Below are 15,780 nucleotides of genomic sequence, written 5' to 3'. Positions count from 1 at the left end.
TTTAATACAGTTCATGTTGTGGTGACCACCCCCCATCATAAAATTATTTTGATTGCTATTTCATAATTGTAAATTTGCTGCTGTTATGAATCAGATGAGTCCTGTGAAAGGTTGAGAACTGCTGCTTTAAAAGTTGGCTCATCACACATGCAGAAATGTACCTTATTAAAGGCTTACTCTTACCATGTTCTTATCCCAGAATCCAGAAATTAAATACTTTAGTACAAATGAGTTCAATTGGTATCTGTCGGGTCTTAAAAATGAAAGCATATCCTGGGTGTACATTTATTAATAGAGCTGGTTTGCAGGCTGGTTAAATTGAACACTCTTGAGACAGAGCAAAAAGGTCTAATGAATTACAACAGGACCAAAGTGGAAAAATATTAAGAGCCCGAGTTGAAATCCAGCCTTACTTATTTGAGGCTTCCTTTCTAGATTAGCTCCACCTAGATGCCACCTTTCTAGATTAGCTCCACCTAGATGCCACCTTTCTAGATTAGCTCCAGCCCAAGCTGGGTTCCACAAGAGACTTAAACCCTGTGCCTGAAGCCCTCCATTATATAACATGAATTTAACCATCCTCCAATAAAATGAATGAGCTGCTCTTTCATGCATCCAGAATGGGACTACTTATGGGATGGTCATTGGGATACTTGAGAAAAGAGTTGCTCAAAGAAGAACTAATTATCTGTAGGACTTCATTTGTTCATGTAAACCTGCTTCAGAAAGACTGTTTTAAAGTACTCGTCTGTCTTCCTGGGTAGCAGAGTAGTTTTTGGAGGTGGATGCTCCCAGGAAAGAAAGTCTAGGTTATCAGGGACTAGCGCAAGAGGGAGATGTTGTTTGGGAAGCTGCAGTTTCTTTTATGGTGATGGGAAATTTGGCATCAATTGGAGGTGATGGTTGTACAACATGGTTAAGGCAATGAATACCTATAAATTACTTGTGTGAAAAATGTTGAATTGGAAAGGACATACTTTTACAATAATCAAAAGCACAGCAGAGCCTGTTGTAAAAGTCTCAAGAAATTAAAGAAAACAATCTCTTCCCCCATTTCACAAAAATGGGCTTGAGTATTCACAGGACCATCCCAGCAGTGGTTTCCTGGATAGTTTCCATAAGTAACTTTCCCGCCAAGGATGATATTTCTGCTCAGAGCAAAGAATGCACAGAGAGGACCATAGGACCTCCACCACGAGACATGACGTCCCTCACTGAACCATAGTGCTACTGGGGACAACACTGGAGACAGTGCAGGAATTGTTCCAAATCTGACCCCATCACACTGGGGCAAAACACTAAGGGTATGCGACAGCAGCAAGGGGAGCAAAGTGATTAAATCTCTGAGGAATACCAAAAAATAGACGTTGGAGACACCGTGTGGCACCCCATCAGATTCGACTGGAGAACACTCATAAAGGCCAACAAACAGACCTTGAACTAGTTATAGGCTTATAACTAGTGGCTTTTTATCAGTGGCTTTCATTTGGTTGTTTTGTTGTTGTTTGTTGGTCTTGACTTCCTTTGTTGCTTTATTTGGATTTGTCTGTTTTTGGCACGTATTAATGTATCTGCATGTCTATATAGATAAGATAGGTGGGATAAACAATTCGGAGATGAAAAGAACAGGTCCAATGGTTCCGGGGGGTTATGGGAGAAGGGGAGTAGGAGGAAGGAAGGTGGGGGGGGCAGTAGGGGAACTAACTCAGGAAAAGGAACAAGTGAACTAAAATCAATGGAAAGAAGAGAGTAGGATAACTAGTAGGGCTTAATCAAGGGCAATATAGCAGCAAGGAATTACTAAACCCAAATGACATGATGGTGGGTCAAAAGGAAAGTGAAAGAAAATAGAGGAAAGAACCAGGAGGCAAAGGACAATAGAGGTCTAAATACAGGCATGTGCATATGTAAATATGAGAGGGGAATAGATATATGTACTCATATCTATATGTTAAGAATTAAGGTTGCATGATGAGACATACAACTTTCATCTAGTTCCTAAATGCTTCCTCCCTACCACTATCATGATCCCAGTTCTACCTTATAAGTCTGGCTAGACCAGAGGATGTACACTGGTACAGATAGGAACTGGAAACCCAGGGAATCCAGGGCAGATGATCCCTTCAGGACCAGTGGTGAGAGTGGCGATACAGGGAGGGTGGATGGAGGGTGGGGTGGTAAGGGGGAACTGATTACAAGGATCTACATGTGACCTGCTCCCTGGGGGACGGACAACAGAAAAGAGGGATCAGGTATTAGGCATATAAGACACAGAACAAAAGCATATCCAATGTGAATTGGGGAGGGTAGCATGAAGTGGAGACACAAAGCCCATCTGTAAACAATTGGACATCCCCTCACAGAAAGGTAACAAGGAAGAGATGAGCCGATCAAGGTGCAGTATAGCACCAATGGAACATACACAACTTTCCTCTAGTTCTTTAATGCTTCCTTCCCCCCACTATCATGACCTCAATTCTACCTTACAAATCTGATTAGACCACAGCATGCACACTGCTGCAAACAAGAGCCCGCAACACAGGGAATTCAGAATAGATAAACCCCTCAGGGCAAACAAAGAGAATAGGGATACCAGGAGAATAAGGGGAGGGTGGGGAGAGAAAGGGGGAACCAATCACAATGTCTACATATAACCCCCTTCTTGGGGAACGGACAATAGAAAAGTAGGTGAAGGGAGATATTGGACAGTGTAAGACATTGAAAAAATAATTTATAAAGTATCAAAGGTTTGTAAGGGAGGGGAAAAAACGAGGAGCTGATACCAAGGACTCAAGTAGAATGAAAATGTCTTGAGAATGATGATGGCAACAAATGTACAAATGTGCTTGACACGATGGATGGATGGATTGTGATAAAAGCTGTAGGAGGTCCCAATAAAGTGATTAAAATAAACTTTTGAAGCTTTAGTCTATACTGATAAACATAGATGTCAATAGTAGTTTTCCATGCCATACTTGGATATTCTGTTTTCCCTCCAGTGAAGTGTATGGGAATCTGTCTGTATCATTTCATACAGGTCTACCTTTTTGTAAGAGTTGCCTGGTACTCTCAGAGATAACTCCATTGCTATATTTTGCCATTCTTCTGTGTATGGAATTGGAGCCATGTCAAAATTTTCATAATGACAATGATACAGTGAATATGTTCCAAAATCTTGGTTGTGTGTGCCAATTGTTGCTGTGTTAGAGATCGTAGCCGTAGAATTGGTTGTTCAGGCAGTCTGATAGGTACCTGTTAATGTTTTTAATGGAAAATTTCAAACATATTTAAAAGCAGGGACTCCCACACTGGACTCCGCTTGAGTAATTATCACATGGTCAGTCTTGTCCCTCCATTCTCCCACCCACTCCCTGGACACTGAATTGCCCCAACAGGGAATGTATTAGGAAGCAAAATCATCTCACCCATAGAGAGGCCACTGGTTGTTCAACATACTTTGAAAAGAATTACAGTGATGTTGATGTCATCTTACCTAAAAATGAGCACTCATCCCTCGGTGTTGGTGTTCAGGTTTTGTCTGTCTGCTTTCCCCCCTGGGTTTGTTTGAATAACAACCCAGACAAGGTTTATAGGTTTTCCTATCTCATTCTTTTCATTTTCCATATAATTGAAGAAGCTTTTGGCTTGTAGAATATACAGCATTCTGAATTTTGCGCATCATATTCCTATGATGCAATTTAACAAGTTCTATGCCCCTTCGTCCCTCTTCATGCTGGTGGTTACATTTACATCATCAAGTCGATTTCCATTCACAGGGACTCTGCAGGGCTTCTGAGACGGTAAATCTTTATGGGAATTGACAACCTCCTCTTTCTCCTGAGAACTGGCTGGTGTGTTTGAACCACTGACCTTGCCAGGGCATTGCCGATAAGGGAAATGCTGAGCTGCATCCCGGCATTCATCTTGACTTTCTGAAATTGGGACGCTGAAGAGAGTCAGAAAACTTACATTGGGCCTTTTGGCTTTGGGTTCTAGAAATAGCTTGAGCAATGAAGGTATTTTTTTTTTTTTGGTTTTATAAAACATCCAGACATCAGGTGCCCCCCTGATAACATGGCCAAAGGAAGGGAGCAAAGCCTCTTCATCCTCACTCTTCAGGAACATCATCCTGGCTGTAGTTCCTTCAAGACAGATTTGAGCATCCTTCAGGCAGTCCGTGGTACAACCCGTGTTCTTTGCCATAGTCCTCACGTGGCATCCTTCCCCAGCCCTGCCCAGCTTTGGCATGCATACCAGGCTGTTCCAGACTACCAGATTTATCTTTTGACCTTGAAAAGAATTCGCTTATGCTTTTCACAGTCTAGGTCTCATTTTAAATAGGAAGGATCAAGTGTAAGGATTGATGGTCCTTACTGATGTGGCCCTTAAGCAGCTGCCACCTTTACAACCGAAAATGAACTCCCAGTTAGAATGTGTTGCCTTGCTCAAACGGGCTCCCTTCTGCCCAGTTCGTGAGCAGAATGAGCGCACAGGTCGTCGTGTGTCATGACTGCAGCCCTGCTGATGTTGGTGGCCTGTGCCTTGCAGGAGGAATAGTGGGGGTGACCGGGAGAAGGCCCTTCAAGTCATGCTCCAGGTGCTGCAGAGCTGTGACCACCCAGCCCCGGACATGTTCTGCCTGTGCGGGAGGATCTACAAGGACATCTTCCTGGATTCTGACTGCACAGACGACTCCAGCCGAGACAGTGCCATTGCGTGGTAAGCCCTCGGCCTTAAGCCGCTCGTGGTCTCTCCAAGGGACAGCGGCAGATAAGCCCAGGGGCCAGATCTTGTCCCTATGGATGAGCATCTGCCTATCTGTCAACAATTGAAAACAGATTAGTAAAGACTGCATTGAGGTTCCCAGAATCCCTTTGGGAGGGGGTATTTTCTCACAGGGCATCTTGGTGATGGGGTCAGAGGAAGGCTCAGCACACTTCTTCCCGGCTGTTCCTTGCAGATCCTTGTATAGAAGCTTCTACTCGAGGTGTTGATCTATGTATTGATTTATTCAGGAGCTATTTATTGAGTGTCTACTCATGCTAGGAAGTTTTTTCCATGTTGAGGTCACAGCAGAGAATTTGCCCCATGTTTTAAGTGCGCGGTTGCTAACCTGAAAGTTTGGTGGGTCGAGCCCTCCGAGTGGCATTATGGGAGAGCAGCCAGGGCATTCTGCTCCTGTAAAGACAACCGCTTTGGAAACCTGCTGGCCTGACTCCGACTCCTGGGCCTTGTGTTGCTGGTAAGGGCAGTCGGACAGAGAAAACATTTAGGCTGTCAGCTAGTGGGGAGGGCCGTGGGGTGGAGGTGAGCGGGGGGGGGGTGGGGGGAGAAGGGTGGGGGTGGTTTGCAATAAGGTCAGTAGACATGAAGAAATTGTGAAGGAGGTGAAAAAGAATGGCAGGAGAGAGAGGAAAAAAAAGAACAAAGCCCCTGAGGAAGAAGGCGGGCCACTAGAGGGGGGAGGAGGGAGGGCAGCAGGAGTGAACAAGGGACAGAATGCCAAGAAATGAGAAGCGAGAAGGCCCATGAAGAACCAAAGGAATTTTAGGTTGGACTATTGAGTGCAGGGCGTTGAGCTTTGGAGGGTGTTGAGCTGAGACGTGACTAGACGGGGCGGGATGTTCTCACTGCTGCGCAAAGAATGAACTGGTGGGGGTATAATGTTTTTGCTGTACCACAAACAGCCCCCAAATCTCGACGGTGACTCCACCCACTCCAAACTCACTGCCCTCGAGTCGATGCTGACTCATAGTGACCCCATAGGCCAGGGTAAGACCGTTGCTGTGAATTTCGGAGGCTTTTTATTTGTTAATTGTATTTTTTACTCATTTTATTGGGGCCTCTCAAAGCTCTTTTCTCAATCCATCCGTCCACCGTGTCAAGCACATTTGTACATATGTTGCCATCAGCTTTTGCAACGCATTTGTTTTCTACTTGAGCCCTTGGGATCAGCTCCCCATTTTTTCCCTCCTTCACCCTCATGAACCCTTGATAAATTATCAGTTATTATTGTCATATCTTATACCGTCCACCATCTTCCTTCACCCATGTTTCTGATGAGCAAGAGACTGTAACTCTTTTTTTTAATTTAATCTTTTTATTGGAGCTCATACAACTCTTATCCATACACACATAAATTGAGTAAAGCACCCTTATACATTCATTGCCCTCGGCTTAGCAGGAGTAGCAAGTCCTCTTTCTCCCATGGAGCGTCTGGTGCGGCCCACCGTGTAACCACTACATCACCAGGCCTCCTCATAGTGGGTTAAAGCAATGTTTTTTTTCCCTCCATCGTCCTGTCGGTTGACCAGGCAACTCCTCTTCTAGCTCCTGAAGGTGAACTCAACTTGGAGAGTCAGTGGGATGGAAGTCCCTAGAAGGGTGCATGGCTCACCCCTACCTGTGGGTCAGCTGACCAAGAGCTCTCGCTGGTGGGTGGCGTGCTTGGTTCTCCACCATGCGGCCTCTCGCCAGCTAGACCAGCTTCCCACCGGGGTGGGCTGTATTGGGAATACAGCAAAGGTGAAAGGCACAGGTCTCTGGAGGCTTTGGCTTCTGAAGACTTATGACGTCATCTCTGCCGCAGGCTCTGGGTTACAGGCAATCTCAGACCAACCAGATTCAGAGAGTGGGAAAAATGGAGTTTATCTCTGGTGGGAGGGGGGACAGAATCATTTCAGCACCCCTGCTGGGATGGGAGGAATTGGTAGCCATTAAAGGGCTTGTCCTGGGGGCAGGGATGGAATTGGGAACAGATGGGTGCTGTTACAGTAATTGTGGGGAGACCAGGGTGGTGGTCATGAGACCTCGGAATTTGGATGTAGTTTGGAGATGAAACCCCCATTGTTGGAAGAGTGCTTATGCTGGTGCCGCAATCCAGTTTAATTCTGTGATTCTAGCTACCCCACAACTCGGGATCCCGAGCCTGTGACCCCACCTTGTCCAGTGCCACTTAAAGGCATGCATCTGCAGCATTACTTCATTGATTGAAATGAGTTCCTGGTTGCACTGCTCATATTTTCTCAGGAAAGAGAAGAACACTTGGTCCATGCAGGTAGTCCCTGACGTGTGTCAATTCAAGTTGCCATGAATTGCACTTTGCGATTGGCTGCCTTGGTTTTGATTTCGTTTTCTTCTGGTACGTCTTTTCATCAGTAACACGTGTACGTACCATGCGACGTTGCATCCGGTACTATGCTAATATTCTTCTCAGATAGTCACTTGCAGGTATTTAAAGATTGGATTTCTAAAGGTACTGTGGGGTCCTCTCTGGGTTTGAAGGCAGCAGCAGGTGGCCAGGTGGGCTCGCAGAAGGAGCAGCTGTGGGGATGGGGGTGTACAGGGCATGGGCAGCAACTCTAGCTGGCCATCTTGCCAGCCCAGCTCCAATGATGCCTCCAGCCCAGCTGCTGGGCACAGATCCACTACCATGCCAGCCTAGATGCCAAGGCCTTTGGGTTCAGAGCACAGCTGTGCCCGAGGCAGATAAAGTCCTGGGGTCCCATCTTTTGGAGAGCCTCTATTTCCTCTGCTCATGGTCTTTGAGACCTTCCCTCCTCTGTACCGGAAGAATGGCTATGGCAGCAATTTTCACGCTTGTGGTTTGCACCATTATGTCCACATTTTGTTTGTTACAATGTAATATGGCAAAATAAGAATGTGGTGGCTCTGTAATTACAGGTATCGCAAAGGATTTGAGCTGCAGTCATCTCTCTATTCAGGAATCAACCTGGCAATTTTGCTGCTAGTTGCTGGGCAACAATTTGAAACGTCCATGGAACTAAGGAAAATAGGTAAAGCTATGAGTGGCGAGTCCCCAGGTGCTGTCAGCTGTTACGCAGCTGGTTGCTGACCAAAAAGTTGGAGGTGTTTGAAAGCCTACCCAAAGGCTCTTAGGAAGTAAGGCCTGGTGAACCCCTTTCCCCAGATCGGCCATTGCAAAGCTTATGGAACACAGTTGTACTGCAGCACAAGTGAGCCTGACCATTCGATGGCAACTGGTATTGTTTGATCCATTGCAGATGTTGCTGCTTTGATCACAGTTCAGCATTTAGGGGGAAAAATTCAAATAACTGGCATTCTATTTCCAAAGAAATGTTTACTTTTTTAGCCACACATCCAAGAGAGTCACCAAAGTAGAAGACCTGCTTTTTCTTATATGTGAAGGTCAACATCATAACAATCAAAGCCAGCACGCTTTTTTTTTTTTAACTTCTCTTAACATTCAAACTCTTTAAGGTGTCCGGCTGAACAGCTTGCTGGGAAGAAAAGGGAGCTTGGAGAAAATGAGCAATTACTGGGATGTAGGGCAGTTCTTCATCGTGAGCATGTTGGCCAGTGATGCCGGGAAGGCTGTCCAGGCAGCAGAGAAATTGTTCAAACTGAAGCCTCCTGTCTGGTGAGTCTCGTTGGCATCTTGCCATCTGTCTCAGTAGCTATGGATGCACTTAAATGTTAGCCTCCGAGAAAGCGTAAACCTCAAGACTATGAACAGTTGTTGTTTTCCCTTCTGATCTCTTCGTTAAAGCAAGCGTAGACTGACACAACCACTCTGACAAGGCATATTAGGCTGGGTTCTCCAGGGAAGGAATACCAGTGGCATTAATATGTGTAAGTACGCAAAGAAAATGATATCAAGAAAATGATTTGCACTATAGTAGAAGCAGAGCAGTCCAGTCGAGTTTCAAGTCCATGGAGTATATGTGAGGTTAGAGGGATCTCCTGATGAACCTGGGATTGGCAGGAACATCACAGGCTGCAGAGGTGCGTGGATCCAGTGGTGGTGGCAGGCAACATGGCGGGCCGTTGGCTTCAATCCCAGAGAACTGGAGGCCCACGAGCCAGTTGCAGGATCCAGTGTTAGTTAAAAAAAAGCAAGCAAGCTTTTCCCAAGGACAACATCTGTAGGAAGTAGGTCACACTCCCAAGGAACCCCCCTTTCAGTTGTATCAGGGCTGTGATCTGAATTAAGAGGGTTGCTTCTTTCTTCCTTTATCTGCCATAACAGATCCCATCTTGGAATTGATTCCATATTACAGGGAACAACATGGGGGATTCCTAGGCCTCAACTGGCAAACCACTGAGAATCCTGGTCCAGCCAAGTTGTCACACATCTCAACTGTCACAGGAGGGAAGACACTGGCTCGCTTGCTCTCTTGCCCACACACACATTGTCTGTCCCTGTATACATTATCCCTGAGATACTGGGCTCTCCATCCTTATTAATTTCTCTTGGTCATCTAGGTACCCAAGAACAGAACAATCTTCTGTGTTTCTGCTTGCTGTCAATGCGTCAGCCTTCAACTTATGGTGACTCCAGGCACCATGGGATTAGACTGCTGTCACTCATAAGGTTCTCACGACCTGATTTTGGGAACTGCCCACCAGGCCCTTTTTCTGCCTCCCCCTAAGTTTGGAAGCTCTGCTGATACCTGGTCAGCATCATAGCTGCAGGCACACCTCCAGAACAGATGGGTGGTCACTGCTTTTTTAGCTGGGTGGCAAACCCAGGTCTCTCACGCTGAAGATGAGAATCTCCCACTTGAGCCACCCTTCCCTTCCACTCTGTGGCACTAGAACACAGTGCAATTAGTGGGAAAAGTAGAGAGTAAAACTAAAAGCATGCCCATAGGGAGCTATGGGATGGGGCCCGGGAATTGCCCTTGGATGCCCTTACTCTCGTTCCTCGAAGTGGTGCAGCCCATTCTTTCTCCATCATCTGTTCTCAGCCTGGGAACTCTGCTGAAACCTGCTCACTCTGGGTGACCCTGCCAATATTTGAAATGACCAGTGTCCTGGCTTCCAGCATGACAACAGCACAAGTCACCTGTCCCTGAGAAGGACACCACACTTGGTAACCAGAGGGGCAGTAAGAAAGGCAAGGACCCTCCACAGGATAGCCTGGCACCGTGGCTGCAACACTGGGTTCCAACATAGGAACAATTGTGAGGCTGGCACAGGCTGGGGCGGTGGCTTGTCCTGTGGAGCAGAGTGTCACTGAGTCCGAACTGGCTTAGAACGCCCAACAGCAACAGCCTCCACCACCACGGCTCTCTGGAGATCAAACTCGTGAATTAAAAATATGGCAGGTGATTCACAAAGCTAAATCTGGGAGATTTGGGGCAATATCAGACTCCCCAATCAACAATTAGGACCCTAGGTATTGTTCTCAGAGACAGGCATGGACAAAAACACTAGAACGTCAAAGTTGCCTTAAGGCGTTTACTAAAAAATAGAGACCTGCAAGAGAGAGGAGAGAGACGCCATAGGCAGCAGGGTCTCTTGGGCCTTAGAAAAGAAGCACCTTTCAGAGGGCCGTTGTCTTAGTCAAGAACCGGTATGTGTTTCTTAGGGCAGGGTTTCTGGTTGGGGCAGTCTGTGTTGTCCTATGATTTGTATGTGCTTTTTCCTGCCCCCCCCATCTCGGGGGGTGCAGACAACGGTTGGGCCAAGTTGGAGTGTGAGCATTCTAAACGGACTCTACCAAGCGTCTCTGAGATACTCCGTGCAAGTAGATGGACATGCGCACAGCTCCTTTATCCTCCATTCAGACCCTGGGGTGGTGCTGGACCCACTATTTTAGGTCATTTCGGAGTCACCAGTGTCCTTGCTGGAAGTGTGTGATCTGAAAAACAACTGAGCACAGACGACAAGTCTCTGGAGTTGTTTCCCAGCATTGCACTGTCTGTCTGTGTCTATTGTACCACCCTCACGCCCACCCCCAGGCAACCTGTGTTTTCTCCATCGGTGGGTTCTGCTTCTTTGGTTTATTTAATTTTGTAGCCATTATTTCCTCTATTGCAAGCTATCTTCAGTAGGTTACTGTTGTTCATAGGTCTAGAGGACTTTAACCTTGTCCCCAAACCATATCAACCTCTGCAACATTCTCGGAGACCGAGGGGACACAGGAGCCAGGCCGAGCCCCTGCTTCCCTGCATGTGGGCCCAATGGAGCGGATTCCAAAAAGAGGATGCCATACTTTGGACCCCTGGCTTCCTGACTGACAGGGTGGTACTCAGTAAGGCCTGGTGGCAGCAGCCTTGGCCCCCAGAGGGTGTGACCACACTACTTTTGCCGCTGCCCCACCACCCGGCCTGACAACAAGATTAGAAAGAGTTAGGTTACATATAGCCAACTTCAAGAATTTGGAACATCAAAATCAACCTGGTCAAATCTCGGTTTGTTTTTTGACTATTTTAAAAATGACAATGAATTTCAAATCAGTGTTTGCCCCAGGGGGTCAAAGTGGGGTGTGTGGCTTTCAAAGGGGTCCTTGATGATGGAATAGGCAAACTCAACTCTATTCTGACTCTTGATGACCCTGTAAGACATAGTAGAACTTGCCCCTGTGGGTTTCCAAGACTCTCTAACTCTTTACGGCAGTGGTTCTCAACCTTCCTAATGCTGCGACCCTTTCAGACAGTTCCTCATGTTGTGGTGACCTCTCCCAACCTTAACATTATTTTCGTTGCTACTTCATCGCTGTCATTTTGCTACTGTGATGAATTAGGCGACCCCTGTGAAAGGGTCATCCGACCCCCCGGTTGGGAACCACTGCTTTACGGGAATAGAAAACTTCATCTTGCTCCCGCAGAGCGGTTAGTGATTGCGAACGGTTGATCTTGTAGGTTCCCTACCAGCTCACTGAGTCAGAATTGATTTGTAATTTTGGGTTGGGGGTGGAATGTTGGGCCTCTTGTTAGTCTCTGTGCTAGTGTCCCGGTTGACACAGCTGGTACTGTAGCTTTGCAAGGTGGCCTCACCGGGGTGGGGATGGGGGTCGCTGGGGAAGGGGCACATGGCGGAGCTCATTCTGCTTCCTCTTAGAACTGCATGAGGATCTGTTATTTCAAAACCTACTGAACTGAGATAATGAGCTTGAAATCACATCCCTGTGCAATTGCTTTGAGTTCTAAACGGCTTGCTCTTTTCAGTGGTGCTTCAGTTCCCAGCATGTGGATAGTGTGTACCTGAATTGAAGCTGCACCCACTGTTGGTTAAAAAGCCATGCACGCCGAGGGATTGTGTTATGGTGACTTACTATGCCTTTTGTTCTTGGGTTTCTGTTCATTAATTGGGCCATGACACACTCGTAATGTAATATGAATACAGGAGATCTGTGAGCACCAGGACCTGTGGAAAGGCAGGATCCTCGGCAGAGAACAGATCCTCAATGTTTCACTCACTCACTCACTCACTCACTCACTCACTCACTCACTCACTCACTCACGGCTATCAAGTCGTTTCCAACTCATAGCGGCCATATAGGACAGGGCAGAACTGCTCCTGTGAGTTTCCAAGACTAACTCTTTAAGGGAGTAGAAAGCCGCATCTCATGAAGAGTGAATGGTGGTTTCGAGCTGCTGACCTCACAGTTAGCAGCCCAACATGTACCCAGTGTGCCACCAGTGCTTCCACGAGTAGTGAAATATGATAGGATGGCACCCTGTCAAAGAGAGAAAACTTGCAAGACCCAGAAAACCCAGCCCTGTCCTCATCGAGTTCCGGCTCTCACAGGTTTTACTACACAAGTAAATGCAAGCGTTTGGGGAGCTTGTTTTAATGGGAGTACAAGTGCATTTCATTTCCATAGGAATCAAATTTATCGGTATTTGTGTTGTCCACCCCGCCCCCACCCCAGGTACCTGCGATCCTTAGTTCAGAACTTTTTATTAATTCAACGCTTCAAAAAAGCCATTGCTGAACATTCCCCGAAGCAAGAACGGCTTAACTTCTGGCTAGACATCATTTTTGAGGCAACCAACGAAGTTACCAGTGGACTCCGATTTCCAGTAAGATATGCTCGATTCATTCCTTTGCGATACAAGTAGAAACTTCAGTGTCTGAGTGCGGAACCCGCGGTCTGTGGGAGGCACCCTCCAACTGACGACGCCCTTGTGCTCGCTGAAAGGGGCCCGCAGGTTCATGTCAGCAGGAAGGGATGGCAACCTTGCTCTGCAAAAGCATCCCTTGACAACCCTGTGGGCACAGTTCTAGGCTGACAGACTTTGGGGGTGCCAAGAGCCAAGATTTAGTGTGACAGCAACTGGTTTGAATTCTGGAATACTCTGAAAAGAGGTCATATTTAAAGGAACTTCACATGCTAGGGGAACCATTGGCCTCAGAGTGGCTCCAGAAGTGCTACATCAACTGGAGAAGGATTGCTTCTAGCTTCTGCAATAGGCCTTCTTCGCTGGGGTGACTTGGCTTCTCCAAAGATATTTGGCAGGATCTGGAGACATTTGGGGTGGCCTCAACTAGGAGGGTGGATGCTCTTGGCATCTAGTGGGTTAGAGACCAGGGATGCTGGTAAATTCTGACTCATAGCAACCCTATAGGGAAATAGAACTGCCCCATGGGGTTTCTAAGGAGTCTTCCTTTTCAGACTAGCCCTGGTGGTGCAGTGGTTGCTAACCTGGAAAAGTTGCCTGTGTAAACCCACCAGTTGCTCCATGCAAGAAAGCTGTGGGAATCCGCTGTGACCGTTATATAGCCCTTCCGCTCCTATGGGGCAGTTCTGCTTTGTCCTGAAGGGTCTCCATGACTCAGGCTTGATGTCAAAAGCTGACCTTTTTGTGTGCTTAATTTTTGTGTGGAAATAGACTACCATTCCCCCCCACCACCACCACCACCCTACTCCCATGGGCCAGTGGGTGGACTCAAACCATCAACCTTTCAATTAGTATCCGAGTTCCTAACTATGGGGCCATCAGAACTCCTAAGGTACAGGACCACCCCCACAGCCATCAAGTCCCTTCTGACACAGTGACCCTATAGGACAGTGTTGGGGTTCTGAGTCTGTAAATTGTTCCCTGGATTTGAATGACCTCTTGCAACCGGTAGCCTTGTGCTCAGCCCACAGCACCGGCCACATTCTTATACACACAACCGAACTCCCGTGATGAGGATTTACCCAAACTGTCAGTAGGGCCAAACAGCGACAATTTGATGCTTCGGGCTCTTTCCATTTGAAAGCTGTTCCTGGTTGAGCTGGGGTTGCCTCAAAGGTCACTGTTCCCTTGTTACGACTGTGCTTGAGGTTTTCTCTCTTTTTCTTGAACATTGTGCCCATCCTGTGAGCTCTCTCAGGGGCTTGATCCTGAACTTCAGGTAGTGGGCTTGTGCCTCATATTCTTGCCCTGAGATTGTGTGAGCATGCCGTGTGGAAGAATTTCGTTAAGTCTCCCATCAGGGTGGAGCTGTTTGAAAGGACAGTGATGATGCTTCCGTTCCTGAGTAATATGTTTTTTAAATCATCATTTCATTATTAAATATTTCAAAGCTACCTGAAAGTACAAAAACAAACAACGAAAAAAAACCAAACCAAGAGGAGACTGACGTAACCTATCCGGGTTGAGCACATTTAACATCTGGCTTTGTTTGCTTTGAGTTCAATCTCTTGCTGCCTCCTCTCCCGCCCCCCTCCCCGCCCCCCTTCTCTCTCCCTCTCTCAGTAGAGTCAAACATTACTGATGAAATGCCATTTAACTCATTATTCTCTAGGCATTTTTAGCCAAGACTCCTGGCCACTCTGTCATCAATACCGGAGCTGGTCTCTTCCTTCTCTGCCATCTTGTCAGAGGACCGGCTTGGCCACCCCGTTGACAGCTGCTCCCCCACTCTGCTGCTAGGGCAGCAAGTCTAGGATCTTAGACCATTTCTCCCCGTCGGCCCGGGTGGTGGCCTTGGTTGCTAAGCAGGAGATCGGTGGTTGGCATCTCCCCAGAGTTGCTGCCACCTCTTCTTCATGGGGTCAGCACGCGGCAGCTCCATAACAACTGATTGCATGCGGTTAGCCTGTCTGCCCATTTGATGCGCTCTGCTGCTGGAGTAGGGCGGGCACATAGTAGGTCCCAGATGAGTATTCGTGGAGGGCAAATCTTCCCACCCTCCCACTGGGCTGGGAGCCCATGTTGTTTTCTTCCCACATGTTACAGAAATGCGTTCTTCTTTTAGGTTCTGGTGATAGAGCCAACCAAAGTCTACCAGCCTTCTTATGTCTCCATAAACAATGAAGCGGAGGAGAGGACGGTGTCCTTGTGGCATGTCTCACCCACGGAAATGGTGAGGGGAGTAACTGAGCAGGAGGGCCTACGTTCCTATTTGAAAGAGTAGGAACCTGTGCCCAACCTCGGATTTCCGGGCCTGTCTGAGACGGTAGGGTCACTAACAGAAGAACATACGCAGATGACAATGAGTGTCTCAGGACAAACTGTGTTGCAGGCACATGGTGTGTGTGTGTGTGTGTGTGTGTGTATAAACCACTGTATACTGCCTCTGACATACAAGGGGATTTGAGAAAGCGAGAGGGAAGACTCCATTCATCTTTGCACATCAGTTTTCCTCAAACATTTTGAAGCTGCCCCCTCACTCATTCATTTCCTCTGTGTATACCATCGTACCACCATAGGTCAGAATCGACTCGATGGTAAAGAGTTTGGTTTTTCGGTGTTTGGCGGTATTGGTTTGTGCCTATGTATAAAATCCATGTCTATTATCTCACATATGAACCAACTAGGAATGATAAACAGTCTTTTTAAGGGGTAAGCCATGAGGAAATGGAGACGGGATAAAGGACAAACAAGCCCCCTCCTGTCCCTCATGACACAGGAGATCATCCATGCATGCATACATACATACACAATGTGTGCGTGAGCGGTGTGACGTGTGAGGCATTATCTGGAAAGAGCATGCTGTGCATGTTTGTTTGGGAACTTCTTGTTCTGACCTCCTACATAGCACGGACACAGCTCTCCACGCGCACACAGCGCTCCACCT

At 47.2% G+C, this 15,780-nt stretch overlaps 1 protein-coding gene across 1 annotated transcript in view; it reads left to right on the top strand.

Annotated features, from left to right (window-relative positions):
* The window catches only part of MAP3K15 (mitogen-activated protein kinase kinase kinase 15), a 95,739-nt gene that overhangs the window by 44,615 nt on the left and 35,344 nt on the right, over positions 1-15,780 (top strand). The window contains exons 7-11 of the mRNA XM_075538821.1: positions 4,549-4,719; positions 7,684-7,796; positions 8,242-8,401; positions 12,644-12,794; positions 14,959-15,066. Of these exons, the coding sequence (XP_075394936.1) occupies positions 4,549-4,719; positions 7,684-7,796; positions 8,242-8,401; positions 12,644-12,794; positions 14,959-15,066 (703 nt within the window). The remainder of the gene's footprint in view (positions 1-4,548; positions 4,720-7,683; positions 7,797-8,241; positions 8,402-12,643; positions 12,795-14,958; positions 15,067-15,780) is intronic.

This window comes from Tenrec ecaudatus, chromosome X (genome assembly GCF_050624435.1).
Source record: "Tenrec ecaudatus isolate mTenEca1 chromosome X, mTenEca1.hap1, whole genome shotgun sequence".
NCBI classification, from domain to species: Eukaryota; Metazoa; Chordata; class Mammalia; order Afrosoricida; family Tenrecidae; genus Tenrec; species Tenrec ecaudatus.
The sequence above is the reverse complement of the archived record's forward strand: the minus strand, read 5'-3'. Positions and strand labels throughout refer to the sequence as shown.